This window comes from Mytilus edulis, chromosome 2 (assembly GCF_963676685.1).
Source record: "Mytilus edulis chromosome 2, xbMytEdul2.2, whole genome shotgun sequence".
NCBI classification, from domain to species: domain Eukaryota; kingdom Metazoa; phylum Mollusca; class Bivalvia; order Mytilida; family Mytilidae; genus Mytilus; species Mytilus edulis.
The window spans coordinates 12,836,165-12,864,150 of NC_092345.1; the positions used below are offsets into that span (position 1 = coordinate 12,836,165).

The window sequence follows — 27,986 nt, forward strand, 5'->3', positions numbered from 1 at the left end:
TCTTTGATCCTTTTGTTTTTGACACGTGTCTGAAGGAACTCCGATCCATATGAAAATAAGAAGAGGTCGACAACACAAGAGGCGCACAGTTTGCTCCCATAGGAATGCCGACAATTTGTTGGAAAAGTCTACCTCCAAACTCAACAAATTTGTTGTCGAAAAATAACTCCAGCATACTGAACACTTGTTCTTCTGTGTAGCATGTTTTACCTTTTTGTTTATCACTATTAACGAAATATGCCTTATGATATCCCAAAGTAATAAATTTATAGCGTATGCTACCATTTTATGTTGAAAGGCATGGTGGATTATTTCTTTTAGGCGATTTTTCAATTTCACATGGTTGAAGAAATCAAAAGTTTTGATAGAACTAATTTCAGAAGAAGGCCGAGATTCAAAATCTTCTAGAAGTTCTTTAGAGTTTTTAAAAATCCTCATATGGTTAATACCATTTCGCGAGTAATTAGTTTCAGTATTTCTGAAGACCCTCTTTCACTGCAGACAGAATTTTAGTCATTTTAATGGACAATTCTTAAGTGGAACATGAAGACAAACAAGGTAAGTCCTCCGATTTGGTGTTTAATGTAATGTTTATTGAAGCCATGAAGGACTTATGGCTTGCTAAAATCTCATCCTTGTCAAATGATATGTGTTTGTATGTGGGATTACCTGAGTCATCATTTATACCTAATTATTTTACATGACATTTGTAGTAAAACGATTTACATACAAAGACAATATTATTTGAAGTTGAAGCTTTGTCCGCAGGAACAACAACATGCTTATCATGAAGATATTATAGACATTTCATGGCCTCTTTGTCGCTGAAAACTGACTTTGGTCGATCGTCCACACAGTTTTTCAACTTGTGAATGAGACATTTTATCAGAGACCTGATAGTTTTAAACCATTCTGACAAAGTGTCCAGTTCAATTTCTTCTCGCTTAGTCCATGCTCTGGCGTAGTCCTCAATGGAATCCATAATTATTTTGAAGTTATGGTTCCAATTGATGTCTTGAGGTTCTCGAAACTTAGGACCATGAGAAATTTGCCTTTCGGAGATTTTCCTGTTGAATTATGTTTAGATCCTCAGTTATAACATGCCCAGAGGGGCTGTAATTATAAGGCGAGTGGGAACAGTCACATGTCGGAGGGTTTTGTAGGTATTGTTTTAAGTCAAGGTCCTGCAATGCTTGTTTATAGCTAAATATTTTATATGCAATGGTTTTTCGTGTACCTGTAGGATACAATAGGAACAGACTGATTTTGAAAATAAGTAGGAATTTTAGATGGTACCTCCTTGTGATGCAGAACGTTGCAGATGTTGATTGCATCAATTCCTCTCTTGACAAAGTCAACAGGAAGAAATTTTCTCTTTTCCTTATGTAAAGGTTCCGATCTTACTGGTTTGAAAAGACGGAAAAGAGCTACATCACAAATAATGCTGACTAGTCTGTATATTAAAGAAAATGTATTGGTGCCACCTTTGTCAAGTGCATACTCTCTTCTACATAGATAAAGTCAGACGTAGTTTACCGCTATTAAAAGACGTCAATCGATTACGTCAAAACCCGATTACAAACTAAAACAGAGCAAAATTCTTCAATTATAAGAGAAAAACAACGGAACAACAGAAACACTGATCTACAACAAAACAAACGCCAAAATACATAGAAACAGACTATCTGACAACAACTGCCGTATTCCTTATTTAATACATTATGAATGTATTAAGCATTAAAAATTAAACATTCCGCAAAGGTGTACCAAAATGTACAACAAATTTATTTAAAAAAATCCGGGTTACAAAGTAAAATCGAGGGAACATATCAACTTTAAGAGAGGAACAACATAAACATGATAAACACTGAACAGAACACCGAACAGCAACATTAACTTGTTTTGAAGAAACAAGTTGACATTTTGAGTCTTACGTTTATTTTTTTAGTCCCAGTGGACTTCGCTCTCTTTATTTTGTTCTTAAAAAAAAGTGAAGTTAACATTTTTGTGATCTCTCAACCCTACCCTAATCTTGAATAGCACACCACAAAAATAAACTCTAAAACTCACAAAAGAAACCACCTCCCCTTTCTTGAATATTTTCCAAATGTTGAAAATGATATCGGACCCTAATCAGTGGGGTTCATCATGCCTTTGCAACTTTAATTGAACATTTTTGTATGTTTTTCCAGATTTGAAACTCTTTGTTGAAATGAGTAGTGTTATAATTGTAAACAAAGTATCGCTGAAAAACATCTCAGTAAGCAGTACAGTCGAATGTGAGGAACAATGTATTGCCCTAACAACTTATGGCATAAACTGTGCTGGATTCAACTACAATTGGAAACTCCAAGAGTGTTCACTTCTTGCATATCTAGAGGATTGTAAATGTTCTAGTTTTATATTGTTTGAGACTGAAGGAATGTCAGCCTTCTTAGTGCAACCGTACTCAAGTATGTTACAATTGTATGTTTATATGATATGGTCAAAATAACGCAATATATTTTTTCTTTTCAATCGTCGGATAATATAAACTTTTCTCCTACAACTATGTATAAAAATAGTTATCAAAGATACAAGGATATACAAACAAGCTTAATTTTATGATAAACGATACAAGAGAGCTTCCTACTTTAATCAAGTAATGCTTTCTATTGGCACCCTTTTCCCGATTTTGACTTAGCGAATTATTCTTATCACTGGGTTTGTACTAACATGAGAAATACGACAAATGGCAACTTCAAAAACTCATTTAAAGAATGGATAACGAGTGTGATATTCCTGACTTAGTACAGTCATTTTCTTATGTAGAAAATGGTGGATAAAACCTGGTTTTATATCTAGCTTAACATTAACCTTAACCTTTCACAGCTGTCAATATTGTTTTGTAACCTTAATTACTATCACAAAAAACAAATATTTATTAAAGAAGGACAAAAAGGCATATAGACAAAGCATATTGGCAAGAATGGAAGACAATAATACAAACACTATCAAAGAACATTAAACACAATGACGGGAGGTACAGAGTCACGTCAATTATATATCACCAAACACAGACTTCACAATGAAAGTAATATTCAAAGACAAACAAAAGAATATTACAACACGTGATAAGATGATAAACAACGTCAGTACTCAGAATCTATATTCCAAGACTATCGTGTAGTGAAGTTTATACGGAATATAAAGCACATTTGAAGTGCAAAACGAATGGCGAAAGAAATATAAAAACCGAGCTAAATGAACCCCGACAATGAAAGCGAAAGTAAGCAGATTCATAACAACTATCGACTACTGATAATTTCTTCAAAAATTGTTTTATTATCGATTTCTAAATTGAATAGTGATGATATGCCATTCAAATCCGAAAAAAAGGATCGAGATTGATCATTATGTAAATGATAATACAATTAAGAATAATTAGCATCAAATAGATAATATTTTAAGATAACGGTGTCAGTATCATACTTTACCCAACGGTGTTATTTTGGAAATCTTATTGTCTGTACACATACATCTTATACAAGCAACCAGTCAAGCGTTTTCCATTTTTAGTTACAGTAAGAGAGTCCAATCCTATAACTATAGATATACCTAGGGTCTCACCAGAGCTTCGAATTCAGGATAATGACGACAATGATTCTACGGTCACTGATTCACAAGGTATGTGACTGTTGTTTTCTGTACAGTAGTAACGGTGTTCAAAAATAAATTATAATTATCAATTGATTAACGTTTGTATGTTCATCACGTATCCATTCTTATCTTAGACTGGTTAGTATCAAACGTGTATTTACTGGGTTGGCTAAATATTTCTATACAATCATACAATCGACAATGTAAAACTATAGGTTTTCATGGAAATCTTGTCATATGCCTTCAGCAATGATTCAAAAATCAGACAAAAACTTCACTTTTCATTTTAGTTCATTTTACGGTTGTCAATTTGGGTTGTGAATCAGCTAAATTTGCCTAAAAAAATGTGGATGAAGATAATAGGAAAATAAATGTTAGCTTTCTAAAAAGCTGTGGACTGCTTCGCTTTATCCTAATTTAATGTAATATTAGTTCATATGGTTGTTGATTAAGTATTGGAAATGTGGTATTTTAGATGTTGATTGATAAAAAAAAACTAAATTCACGTCTGCGTAATACACCAATGCTTTAAAAAAAATGTTCACTTTACTTGTTGAAACGTGAAAAAAAAAGACATGCCCATCTGTATCTTCTTTACCTGTTAGTTTCATCTGCAACAAGAGAGGTAATGTCTGATAGTTATAAAACCACATGGGATTTAATTTTCTCCAAATCTCTTTATATCTCAAACATTTATTCATAATCATGTGTAATGAAAAATATTAAAGGATTGTATCCCTTTTTAAGAAATTTATTGGTGTATACACTAGACCAATTCACTTCCAAAGATAAAAAGTCCAAGAAAACTTTTATAATATGTTTGTAACTGATAATTCTTAAAATTGGAATGTAATGTCGCCAATCGTATTTTAACCTCTGTCGGGCATTTTTTTATTTGTGTTAATGACTTGGCTTTGCGCATAAATATAATTTTGGTTAACGCAAATTAAAAAAAAATGCTCTCCATTAATTTTGCTATCTGATAAAAACAATTACATCTTATTATCATTCAAATGTGCGTATTATCCTATTTAATGATTAACGCGAATTATAAATCTTTTAAATATTGAACAGGATTGTGTTATTATCGTCGCCATCTTGTTTACATTGGTAACAAAAATAAATTTGTTAATATCGTCTAGCGAACAATAAATAACGTCACGAGCAACTACAAGATTCCCTCTCGACCAGTCATATAAACATATTTCCTAATATGCAAATAATTTCAGAATTATATTCTTTTTTAAAACATTTATAGCTTCAACACTTGTAGAAACAGCTACAACAACCAAACCCTCTAGTACAGTTGGAGACAATGTTGCAGGTACGAATTTGTTTTGTTATTTGAGACACCGGCAGTTCGTGTCGATGTACCAATTTGTCTTGTCCTCTTACTTATGAAGTAACAATTTTAGTCGTTCTTACTCTGTTGGGGCATTTTTTTTGTGTAATGGACGTACATCTATTTATAAAGTCTGTATTGTGTGATTAAAGATAAAACAGGTGGTTTGTTGCTGTTATGTACGAATTTGTTTTGTTATTTGAGACACCGGCATTTCGTGTCGATGTATCAATTTGTCTTGACCTCTTACTTATGAAGTGACGATTTTAGTCGTTCTTACTCTGTTGGGGCATTTTTTTTGTGTAATGGGCGTACACCTATTTATAAAATCTGTATTGTGTGATTGAAGATAAAACAGGAGGTTTGTTGCTGTTGTAAAACAGTATTAAACATAAAGTTTTAGTGTTTCTTTGTAAGTTATTGTTGGTGGCAGAGACTCAGCCCATTTCATCGTCTTTGTTTTCCATAACAAATGTTTTATTTTCAACAAATACAGACATTTTCAAGCCTACTAATAAATCTGGGTCAACAGAAATCCGAATTCAGGATAATGACAATACATATCAAATGGTCATTAATAAACAACGTAAGTTTCAGTTTTTCTTTGAAACTATTAATAACAATGTCTCAATTTTGATGTTTATTCATGTTTTACCTTTGTAAGCTTACATTTCACACACAATCTTAAAACACTTCTTGTATGACTGAGTTCATAGTTGCAGAATTGTGTGTTGGTATTTCGTTTACTTTCTTTATAATTTGACGTTTATTAAATGGCAACATCAGGCTATCAAATCTCTAATCTCATATATCAATTGAACAGATAATTAAAGGTTAAAAAGGGAGAGAGCATCACGTACTGCAATAGAAAGAGACTGGAAGCGTCGCCAGAGTAAGCTACTCCTACCAAGGCTGTTTCAATCATCATGCAAATTCATTATCTTTACAAAATTTTTATTTTTAAAATCTTGGGATCTCATAAAATGTTTGAATAAAAATACAAAAATAATTTTTCTTTTATTATCACTGTTAATTGCATTAAATTGTAATTTAAAGAACATGTATTTCACTTGAAAACAATACACTGTATATATTACATGGATATCTTTTATACATCGAGCAGGATTGTGTAGTTATCGCCGCCATCTTGTTTACATTGGTAACAACAATGATTCGTCTAGCTAACAATAAATAACGTCACGAGCCCCTACAAGATTCCCTCTCGACCAATCTAATAAACGTATTTCCTAATATGCAAATAATTTCAGAATTATATTCTTTTTTAAAACATTTTTAGCTTCAACACTTGTAGAAAGAGCTACAACAACCAAACCCTCTAGTACAACTGGAGACAATGCTGCAGGTACGAAATTGTTTTGTTTGTGATTTCAGACACCGGCAGTTCGTGTCGATGTACCAATTTGTCTTGACCTTGTACTTATCTACTGGCGATTTAAGTCGTTCTTACTCTCTTTGAGCAGTTTTTGTGTAATGGGCGTACACCTATTTTTAAAGTCTTGTATTGTGTGATAAAAGATAAAACAGGTGGTTTGTTGTTGTTGTAAAATAGTATTAAAATAAAGTTTTAGTATTTCTTTGTTAGTTGTTATTGTCGGTATAGACTCAACCGATTTCATCGTCGTTGTACATCAAAAAAATTTAATTTGCAGAAAAAACAGGAACTTTCAAACCTATTCACCAATCTGGGTCAACAGAAATCCGAATTCAGGATAAGGACAACACAGATCCAATGGTCACTAATCAACAACGTAAGTTTTAGTTTTTCTTTAAACTATTAATACCAATGTCTCAATATTGATGTTTATTCATGTTTTACCTTTGTAAGCTTACATTTCACACAATCTTATATCACTTCTGGGTTCATTGTGTGCTGGTATTTCGTTTACTTTCTTTATAATTCGACTTTATTAAATAGCAACATCAGGCTATCAAATCTCATATCTCATATCTCAATTTAGAAGATGATTAAAGGTTAGAAAAGGAAAAAGCATCACGTACTGCAAAATAAAGAGACCGGAAGCGTCGTCAAGGTAAGCTACTTCTGTGAAGACTGTTTCAATCATCATGCAAATTCGTTACCGTTACAATAAAAAATTGTGCAGTTTTCGCCTCCATCTTGTTTAAATTGATTACCAACAAGATTCGTCTAGCGAACAACAAATAACGCCACGAGCCAATACAAGATTCCCTCTCGACCAAACATATTTCCTAATATGGAAATAATTTCAGAATTTAATACTTTTAACATTTTTAGCTTCAACACTTGCAGAAAGAGCTACAACTAAACCCTCTAGTACGGTTGGAGACAGTGCTGCAGGTAAGAATTTTGTTTTGTGATTAGAGACACAGGCTGTTCGTGTAGATGTGCAAATTTGTCTTGACCTCTTACATATGAAGTGACAAATTTAGTCGTTCTTACTCTGTTGGAGCATTTGTTTTCTGTAATGAGAGTACAACGATTCATAAAGTCTGTATTGTGTGATTGAAGATAAAACAGGAGGTTTGTTGCTGTTTTAAAACTAAAAAAGAGTTTTAGTGTTTCTTTGTAAGTTGTTATTATCGGCATAGACTTAACCAATTTCAGCATTGTTATACATCTAGAATTGTTAATTTGCAGCAACAACAGGAAGTTTCAAACCTATTCATAAACATGGGTCAACAGAAATCCGAATTCAGGATAATGACAACAAAGATCTGATGGTCACTAGTCAACAATGTATGTTTCAGTTTTTCTTTTAAATTATCAATAACAATGTCTCAATACTGCTGTTTATTCATGTTTTACCTTTGTAAGCTAACATTTCACACAATCTTACACAACTTCTCGTATGAATTGGTTCATAGTTGCAGATTTGTGTGTTAGCATCTCGTAAACTTTATTGATAGTACGACATTTAAAAAAAGGCAACATCAGGCTATCAAATCTCTAATCTCAAATATCAATTGAATAGATAATTAAATTTAAAAAACGGAGAAAAAAACGCGTTGTGCAACAGAAAGAGACCAGTAGCGTCGTCAGGGAGAGCTAGCAACACGTTCTGCAACAGAAAGAGACCAGTAGCGTTATCAGGGAGAGCTATTCCTACTAAGAATGTTTCATTTATCATGCAAACTCCTTACCTTCACACCTTTTTTTTTTAAAAAAGCTGGGAGTCTCATAAAATATTTGAATTGAAATTAAAAAACAAAAATACATTTTGTAAAACAGTATTAAAAATAAAATTTTAATGTTTTTCTGTAAGTTGTTGATGGCGGCATTGACACAACCAAGTTCGTCGTCGTTATACATCAATAATTTAAAATTTTCAGCAATAACAGGAGGTTACAAAACTATAAATAAACCTGGATCAACAGAACTCGGAATTGAGGATAATGACAACACAGATCCAATGGTCACCGATCAACAACGTATGTTTCAGTTTTTCTTTGGCATTTCTTTTACTTTCTGTATAGTTTGACGTTTATTAAATGGCAACATCAGGCTATCAAATCTCTAATATCATACATCAATTGAAAAGATAACTAAAGGTTAAAAACGGACAGAGCAACACGTACTGCAACAGAAAAAGATCCGAAAACGTCATAAGGGTAAGCTACTCTTGCCAAGAATGTTTCATTCATCATGCAAATTCATAACCGCTACACTAATCTTTATTTCATAAAAGCTGGGGATCTCATTAAATATTTGAATTGAGATTGAAAAACAAAAATACATAAAGTATCACTATTAATTGAATTAACTTGTATCTAAATTGAATGCTAGCGGTTGAGGTGTTGGTAATTGTTCCATTTATGTTGTCATGGCCTTGTCAGTTCGATTTTCGATACATCAAGTTCCGCTTCATTATTTGATTGCCTCCAATTTGTGTGTTACATAGATTTGTTTGTCTTATCGATTTATAAGATTTGAACATCGGATATTTACTGTTACCTTATTTTAACTATAATATAAAAAATGATCAGGTATGATTGCCAATGAGACATTTCTCCACAAGACACCAAAATGACACAGAAATTAACAACTATAGGTCACCGTACGGCCCTCAACAATAAGAAAAGCCCGTACCGCATAGTAAGCTATAAAAGGCTCCAAAATGACAATGTAAAACAATGCAAACGAGAAAACTAATAGTGGGAGATATTATGGAATAATTGTGCAAATTGTGATACAAGCATGAAATTTGGTATGAAGGTCGAATTTTTCAAGATGGCCTCCGCTCATTTTGCAAATGGCGTCATATTCAATTGGCTACATTTCGTAAATCCTTTGAAAGTTTTGTTATAGGTATTATCCAATGTAATGTTTGATAAAACTTAAATTAGAGTTCCTAAAGTACGATGAAACAATATATAAATGACGAAAAGGTGACTTCCTGTTCAAAAATGGCGGCAATTTCCTGATCAACAAGCGATATCACTTACTTTGTTAAATTCAAATACCTTGTTTGGTTAAAAAGACAAGTTGCGTATCTTATAATTATCTGAACGTTGCCAATACACAAACCCGTACAAGGATGGCCATAACGATAGCTTTTAAAGTCACCAATTGAACACAGTTTGATGTTTTGCATCCGTATTTCAAAAGTTCGTGACACAAGGATGTAACGCGACAACAGAAGCCAATTTTGGTTTCCAAATATAATTGATTTTCTTTTCTTTCATCCCAACCCAGTATTCATTACTTGGTACGTGTACCTGTCGAATGCATAAATCCTGATGAGCCCACCTTGATATGCTTCTCTTTTTATGTGCTCCAAAAGAAAACCACTGGTAGGCGGAATAGCATCATAAGACCGCTGCTTCCTGGCAAATGATTCAAATCGTGCCTCGTAAACATCAAATGTTGATGTTGTCAAACATTATGCAAACAGGTGCTTATATGATGTCCATGTCTGTGTCTTCATACTAATTTAAAGCGGTCATAAACGTCCGTTACATCTGGAAATACTTCCCATGCAAGTCGGTGACCTTCACTCTCACACACAGTTTCACATCACAGAACGCATGGAATGAAGGAATAGTAACTACACGAGGACCAAACCATTTGATATGCCATGTACAGGAAGCCATCGAAAGTCTTTATTCCTTCAAAAACCTATCCACAATTTTTCCACACCTAACTTTGCGAGTTCTGCTACATCTGTATCATTACTACTTAAAATTACTTTTTTCAACCATATTTACCAGCAGGCTTAACGTGGACAAACATTCGTGTACTAGTATCTGCTTTTTCATGGTTACAAGGGGATAGCTGGGAAGTATCCATATTGAAATTGCAAAAGAATATTTTCATCTTTTTTTTTATTTTCATCTTGAGTAACATAAGCATTTGTTTTAGTCTCTAAAGATTCAATTCTGTCAGCAAGAAACTTGAACTACTCCGTTTTGTTGTCATCTTAGAAAAAAACTACTCCAAACACCTGACATTCTAACAGAACCAAAAATTTTCCATCAAGCACCAGCACGTTGCATTTTTCTCGATCAAGTACTTAAATAATTCATTTAGTAAACATCAAATACAATACTTATCGGTGCAAGATTGCTGCCCTATCAATGATAGATGCGTCAAAATTTGATTCATTTTGTGGCAAGTCGCAAAATGTTTCAAGTATACCCATTTGTGTGCGATTTAGTACCACTGTTTAAAGTGACTACTTAAACAAAGTCAGAGGGGCAATTTGGTTTTCATGGATAAAGAAATCTTAAAACTGTCTTCTTTGACAAGAAATGATCAGTCTAGAAAATGGATCGCAATCACTTTGTGTGTTCTCCAGCTTTGTCAAAGACATTTTGAGTTTCATGGTACGGCTATAACTTGGAAATGTTCTTTGTTATCTGGTAATAAAAAGCAGATTCTTCTTTGTTTTGCTTTTGCTTTAACAGATCTTCGTATTGTTTGGACCCAATATCTTGGAATTTATATACCATGTTTACATACATATCTTATTTGTTCCGAGTCAACAATTTCATTAAAAAAGTCAATTTTGTACAAATCTGACGACCCACTTTAGAAAGCCTTTGACACTTTTCGAAGAAATTCTTTTATGTTTTCGTAGAGTCCTCATGATGTCGTGCATCTGTTGTAGAATGACTCAAACCATCATTCTTTTTCAAATTCAGCTACCAGTCTACTGACTTCTGGTTCAGATACCATCCATCGTCTCAAGGGGATCTTCGATTCAACCTATGGCACCAACATCGCCTTTCACAAATGCTTTATTCTTATTTTGTCCTGATCAACTGAAATATTAGAAAACAACTTGCTGGTCTTACGTTCAGTGAAATTATTCTTTACAAATTCCATTGCCTCCTGTGGGTGATGTTCGTTTAGGGGAGGCATATCTCGGAGATGGATCAGTAACCATCGAGCATAATATACACTTTCAATAAAATTGAGAATGGAAATGGGGAATGTGTCAAAGAGGCAACAACCCGACAATAGAGCAGACACCAGCAGAAGGTCGTCAACAGGTCTTCAATGCAGCAAGAAATTCGCGCACACGGAGGCGTCCTTCAACTGGCTCCTAAACAAATATATATACAAGTTCAGTGATAATGAACGCCATACTAAAATTAAAAATTAATACAAGACTAGCAAAGACCAGATGCTCCTGACTTGGGACAGGCGCAAAAATGCGGCGGGGTTAAACGTGTTTATGATATCTGAACCCTCCCCCTGTACCTCTAGCCGATGCAGAAAAGTAAACGCATAACAATACGCACATTGAAATTCAGTTCAAGAGAAGTCCGAGTCTGATGTCAGAAGATGTTACCAAAGAAAATGACAATAATACATAAATAACAACAGACTACTAGCAGGTAACTGACATCCCAGCTCTAGACTTCAATTAAAATGATTGTAAGATAATGTCTTCATCATATGAATATCAGGCACAATACTTCCCGTTAGGGGTTTAGTATCATACCATCATAACATATATGAGAAGAATATAACCCGTGTCATGCCAACAACTGTTTTTTAAATAAATGTGTTTAGTTCCGATGCAAAGACCCTATAAGTAAACCAATATAAACGCCAAAATATGCAATCTTTAATGACCTGACAACAGTATCGTAACTATATCCCTTCTTTATAAGTCTATTTAAAGGTTTTGTTAGCTTCTGAGGTGAATACTGACATTTTTGTGCTTCATAAAGAATATTTCCATAAAGTATTGGGTGTGAATACTTTCAAGACCAAAATATACGGTATCATGCTTGTTATGGACTCTTTCGTGTCTTTGTAAAGTACGATATCTGACTTATAAAATGAGCGTACTACCTACATAACAAGGTCGACGTTCTTAATTCATAATTAAACGTAAGAAATTAAACTGTGGTCGATATGACTCTCTTTCCTTACACTGATGCACGTGTCTAGTCCTAGGTTCATTTGAACATACATGAAAAAAAATGCTGTTCTATATGTTGCAATATTGGCTTCAGTGAGACCACATGTTCATCAACGATCGCGCAATATATTATACCAAATTTTAAGACAAGCCATTTCAATGTACAATCCACCAAACATGACGATAAACTTTTCTTCTCCGTACAAACCGGCCATTCCCACTGATTTTGCTTAGCCAATATTAAAAATGGTTGATCTGCAACTATGATTGCTGTTTGCTCAGGATTAAGAAAATTTATCACTTTGTTCACCTTATCCATCGGATGCTTGATCATTGCAACTGAATGGACTTGTTTTCAATCAGTGGCGTCATAGAAGTTACACTTATATGAACAAAAGAGCCTAAATTTTTAAAGGAAATCCAAATCATCATCTCAGTGTTACATTAACTACGATTTACATTAGTGTGGCCTGTTAGTGCGTGAAAATCGCTCTTTATGTCTATAAATAGTTTGCGCATGGACAAAATTAATTGGTCAACGCATGTGTTTAATAACCTTAAACAAAGTTATCAAACCATCATTCAACTTCCAAAAACACAAAGTATATAGTCAATAGTTCAAATGTTTATGTGCGAATTTTGTTACGTTTTTGCGCATGCGCAAGCACTAAAGAGTCAAATATTTATTCCTAGTATATACGTCACATGTAAGGAATGTAACCACCAAACCTGATAATATTTGTTTTACTGAAAGAAAGTCAAAGATAAAATTTCCAGAAAAATAAGTATTTTCAAACTGAAAAAACAGCCATTTTTGAAAAAGGTCGTGGCCATTTTGAAAAAAATGATTTTCTTAATGGCCAGCAGTTTTTTTTCTAAAAAAGTATATAATGATGATGCTTTGTGCTAATTTTCATGCTTGTATCATCATTTGCACTACTCTCTCGATTTTGCTTGCTAATATCTTCCACTATAACGGCTTTATTTATGTATAAAATAATAAACGAACAACAAATATGTAACTCATAAACAATCGACAACCACTGAATTACAAAAACCTGACTTGGGACAGGCACATACATAATGATGCGGGGCGGAACATGTTAGTGGGATCCCAAACCTTCCCCTAACATGGGTTAGTGGTATTATAGTACAACATAAGAATGCACTATTAAAATCAGTTGAAACAGTCTTTACTTATCAGATGGTCAAAAATACAAGTGCACATGGCCGGGTACTTGTATATCCCAACAACAAAAAGACACTTGGTACAGATCTGAGAGTACTCGCAGTTAACTGCCATCTAGTTCAAACCTCTAACAACTAATAAAAAAATCATGCATCTAAGACTAAATATTATCAATCCGTACACATCCAACATCCAGTGGATTTAGTACAAAGACGTCATAAACAGTCAGGGAAAAACATGACCCTGTGTTTGATTTTCCATGTTAATTTTCTCTACCTAGTTAGTTTCATTAATAAACATCCGTCATAAAATAACTGGGATAATGTCTGATAGTTATAAAATTACATTTGTTTTAACTTAATTCTTATATTACAGCTTTATTCATAGTCATATGTATTGCAAATCACATACTTTTTACATTTAAAGCTTCAACACTGGTAAATACAGCTACAACAACTAAATCAACTAGTACGTTTGGAGAGAATGATGCAGGTATGAATTTGCTCTCGTGTATCTTATATACAAACCGAGTGACATGTATCTAGTACAAACATTTCTATTTGTTAAACAGTTCCACATCTTTTACCGATGTTGAAATTCTTAGAAAAAGAATCGTAAAAAAGGAAAATGGCAGATCGGAGGACTTAACTTGTATCTTAAAATCTGAGACAACGAAACTTGTCGTGATTTGAGACACCGGTCACTCGTATCGGTCAATCAATTTATGATGACCATAAGCTTATGCATCATTATTTAATTCGTTCTTTATCAGTTGGAGCAGTTGTTATGTAATGAGTGCAGCTTTGTGTCTTAATCCGTATATTATGAACACACAAGAACGTAAAGTATTTCTTGCTTTATGTTGGCATAGAATTCTTTTTATTCTTGAAATATCCTCAAATGACTGTCTGCTATTTATTCAAAATCTGTTCATTAGTTATTATTTTCGGGTAACTATTTTTATCGTCTCTTCTTTTCTAACGTTTTGTTTTTGTATCACTCATGCTTTGAAACGCTTTTCATAAATGTCCACTGTACAGGAAATCAATACACAGCTAACAATACTGTATTTGTACTTTACAGTGTTTAAGACAGGTACACATTAAAAACGATGTCATGGACCATTTTGAAAGTTTTCTTTGGAAAGAACTTGATACCATCAGTCTTTTCAATTATATATTAATAAGTAATAAAATTGAACAATCACTGGTGGTAAGCGGATGGTCGTAACTAAAAGTTACGACCATCCGGAGATGGGAGACAACTCTAGGGATAAGTTTTTCTTTTCCGCTTTTCGTGCAGTAAAAGGTTCATTTGAGCCAAACCGCTTGTCTCGTATACACGTATCGTGCGTGCGTTGATATTGAAACCAAATTTGATAGATAAAATCATTCCAATTTTCGTAAAATAGTCATTCAAAAATTCGAGCATGATGGTCGTAACTTTAAATGTGTGATGGTCGTAAATTCAACTATAATATTTTGAATGATGGTCGTAACCGACACGAGATGGTCGTTACTTTGAAAGATGACTGTAACTCAAGTATTTAGACAAACTTTTATTAATGTAAGTAAAAGTAATAAACTTAGATGTCATATATGATTTGCTACTGTTACGGCCAGAAATTACCTTTAAATTGTAGCCAACAAAAGACACAAATCAATAAGAAAATTTAACAATATTTATTATACAAAAGTTTACAAGAAGTATTACACAAATATTACTGTCAACTTAACTGTCAAAATATGAGTCCAATCTTTTATCTTTATCTGTATCCGGATATCTTTCGGAATCCAAACTGAATATGACGGTCACAATCCAGTATGGTGTTGTTTGTAGAATAAAAGTGTCAATCCAAATGCTATGAATATTAATGTCTATCGATGTCTAAGTCTAAGTCCAAGAGTAAGAGTGAGTCTTTTACTTTAGTGTCTGTATATATATATATATATTTGTCACGGAAATCTCTAGAACATTCTATAAATGGAAAGTTCTAGAGAACTATAACGGAAGTTTCTGGAATAACGTAGAAGTTTAAATTACGCATCTTTTATAAGGATCATTCTGCAAAGTTCCAATCATTCTGTAAGTATCTGTGATTGTTCCAGTGATTTCTAAACTGCACAGTTATAAGATTATTTTGTAAACAACTATCAGGCCATACAACACAAATTAGGCCAACATGAATAAATATAATAATTACAATATCATAACACCTCCCCCTTAAAAGAAATTTAAGTGTTACTAAAACTTATCATGAATAATATGAACAAAAATACATAATATATACAAAATGATTTAATAAGCTCTAGATAAAGCATCTGCTATTACATTATCTTTACCCTTAATATGTTTTACAATTACATCATATTCTTGTAACAATAAACTCCATCTTGTCAACCTCTGATTTTTGTTTCTCATTTTATGTATGAAGGTGAGAGGATTATGATCATTATAAACAAGAATAGGATATACAGTGGGATTCAAATATACACCAAAATGTTGAAGTGCTGACAACATTGCAAAACACTCTTTTTCAATAGTTGAATAATTTTTCTGATGTTTATCTAATTTCTTAGAAAAATATGATATAGGTTTCTCAACATTATCGTCTGTCCCTTGATATAAAACAGCTCCAATTCTTACATCACTTGCATCAACGGCAAGTTTAAATTGTTTTTCAATTTCTGGAGTAATCAGAACTGGGCTATTAATTAGAAGTGATTTGCTATTTTCAAAAGCATTTTGACAATATTCACTCCAGATAAATTTAGAATCTTTCCGTAAAAAATGAGTCAATGGTTGAACAACAGTTGCAAAATTTGAACAGAATTTCCTGTAAAATCCAATCATGCCTAAATATCTCATAAGTTGTTTTCTATTTGTAGGAGGAGGAAATTTGGAAATAGCTTCCACTTTAACCATAATAGGTTTCACTTGACCTTGGTCAACTGTATGCTCTAAATAATCAACAGTGGCCTGACAAAATTCACTTTTACCAAGATTAACAGTCAAATTTGATTGTGACAATCTATCAAAAGTATCATACAAATGTGTTAAATGCTATTCCCAGCTATTACTACATACAATTAGATCATCAATATAAGCATAACAACAGTTTAAATCTTTTATAACATTATTGATCATTCTTTGAAATGTAGCACTTTTCATGCCAAACGGCATTACAGTATATTGAAATAAGCCATCTGGTTTAACAATAGCTGATATTATACGAGCTCTCTGTGTCAGTGGAACTTGCCAATAACCTTTCAACAAATAAAATTTGCTCACAAATTTTGCTTGACCAATGTTGTCAATACAATCTTCTATCCTTGGAATCGGATAGGAATCAGATTTTGAGACTGAATTTACTTTTCTGAAATCAGTCACGAAACGAAATGTTTTATCTGGTTTTGGCACAAGGAGACAAGGAGAGCTCCATTCACTGTTACTCGGCTCAATAATATCATTGTCAAGCATATATTTAATTTCTTTTCTCATAGCTTCAAGTTTGAGTGGATTGAGCCGGTAAGGATGTTGCTTAATTGGAGAAGCATCTCCTACATCAACATCATGACAAACAGTAATTATTTTGTTTGGCACATCTGGAAAAAGATTTTTAAAAGAAAATACCAAAGCTTTTATTTCTTCTCTACGATCAAAAGACAGATGTGCAAGTTTTGAATCTAAATTTGACAAATTTCTGAATTTTTCAATCTAACTGTCTCTTCCATAGTTTTATAACTAAAAGGTGGTTCAATTACATCTGGTATGCATTAAGATACCTCGATGTTGTTTTGCTTGAGTGATTTACCTGTTAAAAGCTCGGGTCTCAAAACGGTTTAAAACGAATTAATACCAGTTTGAAATAGTTTATCGGGGGCGTGGCCTATTTGTTTGACGTAACTTACCGCCAACTTGAATTAAAGTGAACGACTGCAAGCGAATCTATTTGACTGGCATTAAAATGATTTGATATGCATCGAAATAAATTAAAAATGATTTTTAATTTTTGTCAATCTTTATCAAATGACGATTAATCTCATTTAAACAGCGTTAATGCGTTTTTGTCCGATTAAGTTACATTCGGGTTACTAGAAATGTCATGATTGTTCTTAAATTTAACCATGCCTAAAGTGGCAACTGGTTTACTCTCACATTCATTAGTACGCTCAAAATATGGTTTTAACATATTAATATGACACACTCTATTTTGTTTGCGCCGACCTGGAGTTTTTACAATATAATTTAAATCATTAATTTTACTCTCTATTGTATAAGGACCACAATATTTAGCCTGTAAATGATGTCCAGGGACTGGCAAACATACAAGTACCTTATCACCAGGCTCAAAAACTCTATCCCTGGCATCTTTATCATACCATATTTTCATCTTGTTCTGTACATTTTTAAAGTTTTTCTGAGCAATTTGACAAGCAGTATACAATTTTTCTTTACATCTAGATACATAGTCTAAAAGATTCAAGTCAGTATGTTCAGTAAGCCACTTTTCCTTAATCAATTTTAACGGTCCCCTTACAGTATGGCCAAATACCAACTCAAAAGGACTTAATCCAAGGGAATCTTGAACAGCCTCTCGGACTGCAAAAAGTAGAAAGTGAACTCCATCATCCCAGTCTCTGTCAAATTGAAGACAAAAAGTTCTAATCATGTTCTTAAATGTTTGATGAAAACGTTCTAAGACACCTTGAGATTCTGGATGGTACGCACTTGATCTATACTGAGCAATCCCTAACTGGTACACGACTTGCTGAAATAAACCTGACATGAAATTTGATTCCTGGTCGGACTGTATAGACTTAGGAAGTCCTAATAATGTGAAAAATTTTATCAGAGCTTTGACGATAGTAGGTGTCTTGATATTTCTGAGCAGAATAGCCTCAGGAAAGCGAGTAGATGTACACATGATTGTCAATAAATACGCATTTCCAGTCTTGGTCTTTGGTAAAAGTCCAACGCAGTCAATTAGAACTCTGCTAAAAGGTTCGTAAAAAGCTGGAATAGGCAGAAGTGGTGCTGGTGGTATTGTCTATTTAGGCTTACCAACAACCTGGCATATATGGCATGATTTTCAGTATTCTGCGACATCATTTCAAAGTCTGGGCCAGTAGAAATGCTGCAATGTCTTAAGGCAAGTCTTTCTTATACCTAAGTGTCCAGCCAAGGGGCAGTCATGGGCAAGACCAATAATTTCTTGTCTATAAACTTTAGGCACCACCACTTGGTATACCACTCTCCATTCCTCCTCTGGGGTAACATCAGGAGGCCTCCACTTCCTCATTAAAATGCCGTCTTGATGGTAATAGCATTCGGCCACTTTGTCTGCTTCCTCCTGTGGTTGAGCCCTCTGGCTGAGCTGAAGAACCTCAAGGTCTTTATGTTGTTCTTTGACTAAATTCTTTCGGTCTAATGAATGGCTGTTTACGTCTGGCCATGGCATAATAACATTCTTGTTAACACTGGGTGGTCTTATTATGGCCTTTTCTGAGCTACCAGGACCTTCAATGTCGGCTAGGAAGGTGTCAGAGAGGTCCATATAATCAAACTGGTTTTCTTGCAAATCTTCATCTTGTTGTTTTCTAGCCATCGCCCTAGTGACAGCACAAGCTGGATACAATTCAGCATCATCTTCAGGTAATTTAACATCCACAACCGGTTCACTGGTAACAATTGGTTCAGCAACCACTTTGTTCCTAGCTAGATCATTTCCTAGCAATAACGTAACACCCTCAATGGGGAGATTAGGACGAACACCCACAATAACTGGTCCAATTATCAAATCTGACTTCAGATAAATACGATGGAGAGGAACATCTAAACAACCTAACTCTACACCTTGTAACAAAACGGAGGCACCAACGGACAATGGTAACACACCTTCTAACAATAAAGACTGAGAAGCTCCAGTGTCCCGTAAAATCTTAATAGGCTGAAGAGTGGTATCATCTAAAATAGAAATGAACCCATCAGACATAAGGGGTTTATATTCCTCCATGTAATCACAAAAACTGGACTTAAAAGCCTGACTCGCAGGACAGTCCAACGTACTGGTACTATAAGGTGTCGTACAAGCACTGGACTTCAGCTTGTTATCTCGTTCATTCTTCTTCTGGAGTCTAAAAACAATCAGCCATCAGGTGACCATTTTCCTCACAATAAGCACAAATTAGTGACTTCTTCTCAAAAGTATCAAATTTTGGACAAGACATATTATAACTGGACTGACTCTTATTCTGTGCAACAGGCTTACTATCAGTACGCTCAGTGCTTTGATTTTTGTAATTTCCGCTTGAAGTATTAACATTTCAACCCTTAAAACTTCTTTTATGTGAAAGGGTATAATCATCTGAAATAACAGCTGTTTTGTCCCAACAGTTTTGTCGTCTAAATGTGTTTTTAAGTCTAAATTAACACATTGTTTGAACTCTTCTAATAACATCAATTGTCTTAGGTTATCAAAATTGTTATCTGTTTTCTTTGAAGTAAGCCATTTATCAAATAGATCCTCTATTTCCCGAACAAATTCCACATTGGTTTGCGAATCAAACTTATTATCAGATCTAAATTTCTGTCTATATGCTTCTGGTACTAGCTCATAAGCTTTCAAAACTTCTTGTTTCACAGTGTCACCCCGTATAACCCCGATACAAATGACACCGGACGTTGACGCGTTCAAAGCGATAATCAGGACAATATTTAGGATGACAACAATTTGGAATGCCTCTCTAGAATTTATTTGAGTATATATAAATATGTCAATGTGCATGATAGTTTATTTATTCAATTATACAATTGTTGCTAGTTTTAGATATTGCATAGAACGATTGATAAAACTGCTAGATGCAAAACGCACAGACATGGTGCAATTTCATACGTTTTATGAGATAAACAATGCTGAATATCTTTTCGTGCAGACACCTTTGCGTATTAATACCTTAAGCAGTAACAAATAACTATACTTTGAATTACTACGTGCCTTCAAATGTTCCCTAGAACTAAGAATAAACGCAATATCACAGTAAATAAGTTTTCTCTTACTGTATTGTTCGTTCCACTAAATGTGTCACGTTCGTTGTGCGTTTTAAAAAAATCACTGTACAGTTCGTTGACAAAAACCGTCACAAATCACTTTCTTGTCAAGGTATTCGAGATGATGTCGGGGACCCTTTTTCTATATTTTATTGTAAATGTTTATCCGTTAAATTAGTCAAAATAGTTGAACTTAAATCACCAGTCACCCAAAGCCAAAACTGCAGTGTTTAACCAGCGTATATCTGATAGGAATGTTTCTATTGAAAATTGGGACTTTCAACGTTATTCCAGATGAAATGAACAGTTAATAAATATATTCCAGAGGAAATAAAGTTTCAAAAAGTATAGAACAGTCATTAAAACATTAATGACTTCCTTTTCACAATTTGAGGCTCTTCAAAATGCTGATGTTGGTCCAAATTCGCATAGACGAAAGCAGACATAGGAGCTCGTTGAACTTAGTTTGCCGAATGCCTTAGATGGCATTCCAACTGCTTTATCTATGGGTGGTTTTTTTTTACTTTTTTTTTTTTTTTTTTTTACATATAAAGCTTTTTAGATGTGGTGTGATGGCCAGTGATACAACTTTCCACCAAAGTTTAAATGAAGTGGGTGAATAAAGCAATTATTATAGTCCAATGTACAACATTTAACAGTGAGGAAAACCTATACCATATAGTCGGCTATAAAAGACACCAATATAAAAAAGTGGGAAAAAATAAAAACGAGAAAACTAACGGTTATTTATTTATAACTTATGGATTAATTATCAAAGAAAAAAAAATATGACAGATCTATATAACCTATGTTATACAGGCCCATGACGTAGGATCGACACGAAAACAATGCGGCGGGATTAAACATGTGAGCCCCCAATCCTCTCCTTAACCTGGGACACTGGTGTAACAGCACAACTTATAAAAAAAACATAAAAAAAAACTGTACAGTTGCAATTGGCTCAACTCAAAATGTCGGTACAAGGCACAAAAACCATATACATAAAATATCGACAAAGGAGTAATTGAAGTAACTGATAGTTATTTCAAAGCGAATTAAAACTAAGAGGTAAATCATGTGTATCTAAAGTATTAGTCAGTGATTATGTTCCAGACCGTATGAGTATTTGGACCGTACGTGTACGGTCTAGGCCGTATGCGTACTTTTTTCAAAATACTCATACGGTCGGACCGTACGCGTACGGTCTGACTTATATTAAGAAGTATACATAAAATATCGACAAAGGACGAATGGGAATATACGATCCAATGTCTCGTGTACTTAACGAACCCTTGAAAAACTTTTTGAGAGGTCCATAAATGGCCTGTTGAAAGGCAACATTTGTGTCCTTATTCAATATACCTCATTTTATCCAGTGGCAGTAATTCCGGAGGGCCTCCTTCCAGGACCTACATGTAGTATGTGTTGCTACTTTGTGCTTATCTTGAACGTTAAGCAGCCAACAATCAGCTATTACGTACACGTGTCATTAACAAATAAAGGGGTCCAGAAATTGTTAAGTATCAACTGTGAAACGTTTCAATTTTTTATTGATAACTATTAAGACATGATAAAAGAAATAAAGCAAATGTCTATGGTTAGGTTGATGGTTGATGATTGACGCTTTGCTCAATTGCATAATTTACCGATGACGCCAAAGGTAACTGGGGAATATAAATAAGGTCCCTTTGGTCTTCTCCGAAATAAGTCAAAATTTGAATGAAATGCATATGATGAAGACATAATCTTTCAATCAGTTTAATTGAGGTCTGGAGCTGGCATGTCAGTTAACTGCTAGTAGTCTGTTGTTATTTATGTATTATTGTCATTTTATTTATTTTCTTTTGTTACATCTTTTGACATCAGACTCGGACTTCTCTTGAACTGAATTTTAATGTGCGTATTGTTATTCTTTTACTTTTCTACATTGGCTAGAGGTATAGGGGGAGGGTTGAGATCTCATAAACATGTTTAACCCCGCCGCAATTTTGCGCCTGTCCCAAGTCAGGAGCCTCTGGCCTTTGTTAGTCTTGTATGATTTTAAATTTTAGTTTCTTGTGTATAATTCGGAGTTTAGTATGACGTCCATTATCACTGTACTATTATGCATATTTTAGGGGCCAGCTGAAGGACACCTACGGGTGCGGGAATCCTCGCTACATTGAAGACCCATTGGTTGCCTTCGGCTGTTGTTTGCTCTATGGTCGGGTGGTTGTCGCTTTGACATATTCACCATTTCCTTTCTCAATTTTATATGGGTGGGTATAGACTTCAAGGTGCTTAAAGTACCAGAATTACCAATCATGTAGATTTTGGCATCACAGTAGAAAGACTGTAATGTTCGAGGAAACTAAACATAATCTTTATACCTTAAAAATTAAACAAACAAAAAAAACATAATCGAAGAAAGCAATTCAGTTAATATTAAGAAGTATCTCTTCATCTTTATATCTTTACATAAAAGAAACTGTATTACTATTGACGGTTATAAGTTACATGTTCATTGTATACACATATTCTCTAGCCTTAATGTAACTTTATTGTACTCTATGGATTAGGACCATTGGACCCGCCTCTGAGATTCAGGCCAAAAGCCTATAATCCATTAATTGTTTTTGATTGCCGTCTACATCAAAAAGAAGATGTGGTATTGAAACAACTCTTCGCAAGAGACCAGACGACACAAAAATGAACAACTATAGGTCCCCGTACGGCCTTCAACAATGAACAAAGCCCATACCGCATAGTCAGCTAAAAAATCACACAGAAATGACAAATGTAAAACAATTCATAAGAGAAAACTAACAGTCTAAAAATAGTGAACACAAAAATATATATAACCACTGACTACAAGCTCCTGGCTTTAGACAGGCGCATACAGAATATGGCGGAATTAAACATGTTAGCGGGGACCTAACCCACCCATAACCGTACAATGACTGTCGTATGGTAAACATTTTCTAAAATGCTATCAAATTAGATATTCGGACGTGTGTATCTGTATGCTTAGTCATATTTGCATCTGTCGAGTTAATGTATTTCTACCAATTTAACTTTCATAAGGATTTTTTTTACATGTACAAAATACCCCCAAGAGTGTTTCGACAATACAACGGATATTATGGGTTGCTGTCTCCATGTTATGGTGGTAAATTATTTATTTTTTAAACATGCATATTGGTTATAATCATATCAAAGCATTATTTCATACACGCAAAATTCATTGAAAAACGCAATATTGTGTCAACGAAGCGTACAGTATAAAAAGGTGTAATGACAACGAAGCGTACACAACATGAAAATAAAGACACTTAAAAACGTGTATTTTTTTGTTTCTAGACACAACACAAACATACGACCTTTATAAGTTTGTTAATTTTAACTACGAAATTTTCAAAAATGTATGTTATAAAAACTATGAGGTACAAGAAACATTAAGTTTTGAATATTTAAAAATACCAAGCACGTTTTATCATTGATATCGTCGTGCGTTATTTGATGTTTGTATATAAAAATTCAACATATTTGAAAAGCCTTTTAGTAACTAATAAGTATTATGGCAAAGAATATATTGGAGCAAAATATCCGAAGAATAGATATGGAATTTTCTTTAAAAGTATTAATTTCTTACTGTCTGAACTCAGTGTTACACGATGTGTTCGATTCGAACGCGTCAACGTCCGGTTTCATCTGTATCGGGGTTATACAGGGTGAGTGTCATAATCGTAACTTTTTTCTGATGGAAGTGCGGAGTATATTTCAGCGGCCTTTCCCTCAAAAACACTTTGTAGCATTGTAGTCCAATATGGCTTTGGCCAATTCAAATTATGAGCAATTTTCTCAAACTGTGGAAATTATTTATCGACTGTTTTTTCACAACATCTGGGAACCAAACGTATATTTTTTGCTGCATCAGAATATTCTGATTTCTGGTGGACTTTAGTGTTGTTTTCTTCTTTGACCATTTCAATTTTCATTTTCTCCATTTCTAGCCTTTCCCTCATTTCAAGTTCTTTTAATTTCTCCTTCTCCTTCATTTCCAGTTCTTTTAATTTAAATTCATCTTCTTTTTCTTTTTTATCCTTTTCCAATCTTTCCTTCATTTCAAGTTCTTTTATTTTAAGTTTATGTTCTAATTCAAGCTGTTTTAATTTAAAAGCGTCAACAGTTTCGACCTTAAATTCAAGAGCCTCTTCTTAAATTTCTGCGTCAACTTATTAGTCTATTACCAAATTTTTTATAATTTGTTTTCTCATGGATACTTTAAAATATAATTTCAGATGTTTAGCAAGCAACACTAATTCCTCTTTCTTTAAATTATCAAACCCCTCCAGGTCAGGCGTTTTCAAAAAATTACCGGCATCAAATGCCATTTTGTAGAATTTTGTTGGCTAGTTATAATAAAAATACTGAATAAATTTTGAATAAGATATTTTCAGTCTCCCGGACGAGCCCCCAATTTCTGTTACGGCCAGAAATTACCTTTAAATTGTAGCCAACAAAAGACACAAATCAATAAGAAAATTTAACAATATTTATTATACAAAAGTTTACAAGAAGTATTACACAAATATTACTGTCAACTTAACTGTCAAAATATGAGTCCAATCTTTTATCTTTATCTGTATCCGGATATCTTTCGGAATCCAAACTGAATATTACGGTCACAATCCAGTATGATGTTGTTTTTAGAATAAAAGTGTCAATCCAAATGCTATGAATATTAATGTCTATCGATGTCTAAGTCTAAGTCCAAGAGTAAGAGTTAGTCTTTTACTTTAGTGTCTGTATATATATACAACTCGTCTAAACATCAACCCAACAATGTTAGATCTGTAAATTTGCTTTCGCAAATTTTTTTGTTCTTCCCTTGCCGAGATTCGAACCCATGCTACTGTGATATCGTGACACCAAATCGCCTGCACTGCAGCCGTCCCGCTAGACCACACGACCACCTGGGCTCTCAAAATAAGAGCTTTCGGTAGGCATGTGTTACCTTTCCACGTCAGTTTTAATCTAGCGGCGTACTACAGTACATGATATATAAGGCATGAAGATGTTATTGTTACAGATCAGCTAAATTATCTATAGTAAAGGATCCTACAAATTAATGTAAGATACAGTCACAGAAAATAACTATATTTATAAGTACGTCTGAGTCAGTGACAACCCTACTACAGATGTATCCATCGGATCGCCATCAATGATGGTGATACATGGCTGTGTACATAATGTATATACAACTCGTCTAAACATCAACCCAACAATGTTAGATCTGTAAATTTGCTTTCGCAAATTTTTTTGTTCTTCCCTTGCCGGGATTCGAACCCATGCTACTGTGATATCGTGACACCAAATCGCCTGCACTGCAGCCGTTCCGCTAGACCACACGACCACCTGGGCTCTCAAAAACAGAGCTTTCGGTGGGCATGTGTTACCTTTCCACGTCAGTTTTAATCTAGCGGCGTACTACAGTACATGATATATAAGGCATGAAGATGTTATTGTTACAGATCAGCTAAATTATCTATAGTAAAGGATCCTACAAATTAATGTAAGATACAGTCACAGAAAATAATTATATATATAGTTGTCACGGAAATCTCTAGAACATTCTATAAATGGAAAGTTCTAGAGAACTATAACGGAAGTTTCTGGAATAACGTAGAAGTTTAAATTACGCATCTTTTATAAGGATCATTCTGGAAAGTTCCAATCATTCTGTAAGTATCTGTGATTGTTCCAGTGATTTCTAAACTGCACAGTTATAAGATTATTTTGTAAACAACTATCAGGCCATACAACACAAATTAGGCCAACATAAATGAATATAATAATTACAATATCATAACACTACAAACAATGTTATTTGTTACTCTGATAATGGTATGCAGAAACTAAGCTAGAGAATTATTAAACTACACAGTTCTGATGTATTCCAAACGCTCATCATATAGGAGTACAGTGAAAACTTATCAACTCGCGTTTAGCCAAAAAGTATGTTAGGGTCGAGTATTAATATATATTTTTTATTGTACGTTAATGAATAAAATTATTAAATGAACGTGTATGCCCTCATATTTTTTTTAATTTTTTTTTTATATTTACGACTTTTTTTTAATCTGCAATCATGTCGGCAGATGAAATTATTAAACGTACAATTCTGAACCATAATCTTTAACTTTTAATCAGCTATTGCAGTTCTTATAAACTATTGGTTTTCAAATATTCGGCTTTTTGTCGTTCATGAGGAAATTAAATCCACAAATGCACTTCGGAGTCCTAGGTTGAGTTCAATATCGTAGCAGCTACGTAGTGCTACGTATATTTTGACTATTGGATGTGTAGCTATAGACTATTGTTGCTACATAAATATTGATATTGGTCCGTTTCTGTGTGTGTTACATTTTAGTGTTATGTCGTTGTTCTCCTCTTGTGTTTGGTGTTTTCCTCGGCTTTGGTTTGTTACCCCGATTTTGTTTTTTGTCCATGAATTTATGAGTTTTGAACAGCGGTATACTACTGGTGCCTTATATTGTTGATATATATATTTTACACTGCTACACACGCCTTATAGTTACACATATAATAGGGATGAGACACAAGTTAATCAAACTTATATAGTATTCTCCCATAACAATTTATAACAATAGAATATTTACAAAACATGCATACAAACAATACATTATATATATACAAAAAATATTGGAACTGTGAAGATTGAAATAAACAATTAATTTCCCCATAGGCGACAATGGTAGCCTTTTTCGAGATACAGACTTTAGAAAGTTGATTTTCTTAACGAAACCTTGCTAGAATCAAAGAAAAGTTATTATGACAGTATTTTTTGGTCCAAAAAATATAGGTTCGCGTTGCTTTTCTTAGCGTATTTTGTACTTATCTCCCATGCCTATCAATTTTGCCCTTAAAAATACGTGTCTTGTCCTAGCGTTGAAAAGTCATCTCAGTGCCTTTAGGGCTACGGAATAATTTTTATTTTGCCTTTTGTATAAAGCAGAGTGCACGAAGTCTCTAATAATAAAAAACAACGGGCGCACATATCGACCAATCAGGATAAGTCATACTCTTAATTCTGAATACCATGTTATGCTCATAAAATGGCTGCGCCCATAAAATCTAATGGTGTATTGTAACCTATAGAGATGGTGTGTGATGATGTGAATGGTTATACACAAAATGTATGTACTTGCACTTTTACACAATTAGAAACCTCTTAGACTCTTTAATACATTCATATACATTCTTTACAATTCTTCCATTTTCAACATTAGTTAAAGACGTATCGCCGGAGGTTAAGATGTTCAAATTTAGTAGAGAGTTATCTGGTAACCAATGTAGATTATTAAATAATTTGGTTCTTATATTCGCATAA

The 27,986-nt window shown here is 33.8% G+C and overlaps 1 protein-coding gene across 1 annotated transcript in view; it reads left to right on the top strand.

Annotated features, from left to right (window-relative positions):
* Positions 1 to 587: 587 nt before the first annotated feature.
* LOC139510442 (uncharacterized) overlaps positions 588 to 27,986 on the top strand; it is a 40,616-nt gene continuing 13,217 nt past the window's right edge. The window contains exons 1-11 of the mRNA XM_071297025.1: positions 588 to 651; positions 2,193 to 2,453; positions 3,559 to 3,666; positions 4,898 to 4,963; positions 5,478 to 5,640; positions 6,250 to 6,344; positions 6,652 to 6,750; positions 7,257 to 7,319; positions 7,620 to 7,718; positions 8,312 to 8,410; positions 13,970 to 14,035. Of these exons, the coding sequence (XP_071153126.1) occupies positions 588 to 651; positions 2,193 to 2,453; positions 3,559 to 3,666; positions 4,898 to 4,963; positions 5,478 to 5,640; positions 6,250 to 6,344; positions 6,652 to 6,750; positions 7,257 to 7,319; positions 7,620 to 7,718; positions 8,312 to 8,410; positions 13,970 to 14,035 (1,183 nt within the window). The remainder of the gene's footprint in view (positions 652 to 2,192; positions 2,454 to 3,558; positions 3,667 to 4,897; positions 4,964 to 5,477; positions 5,641 to 6,249; positions 6,345 to 6,651; positions 6,751 to 7,256; positions 7,320 to 7,619; positions 7,719 to 8,311; positions 8,411 to 13,969; positions 14,036 to 27,986) is intronic.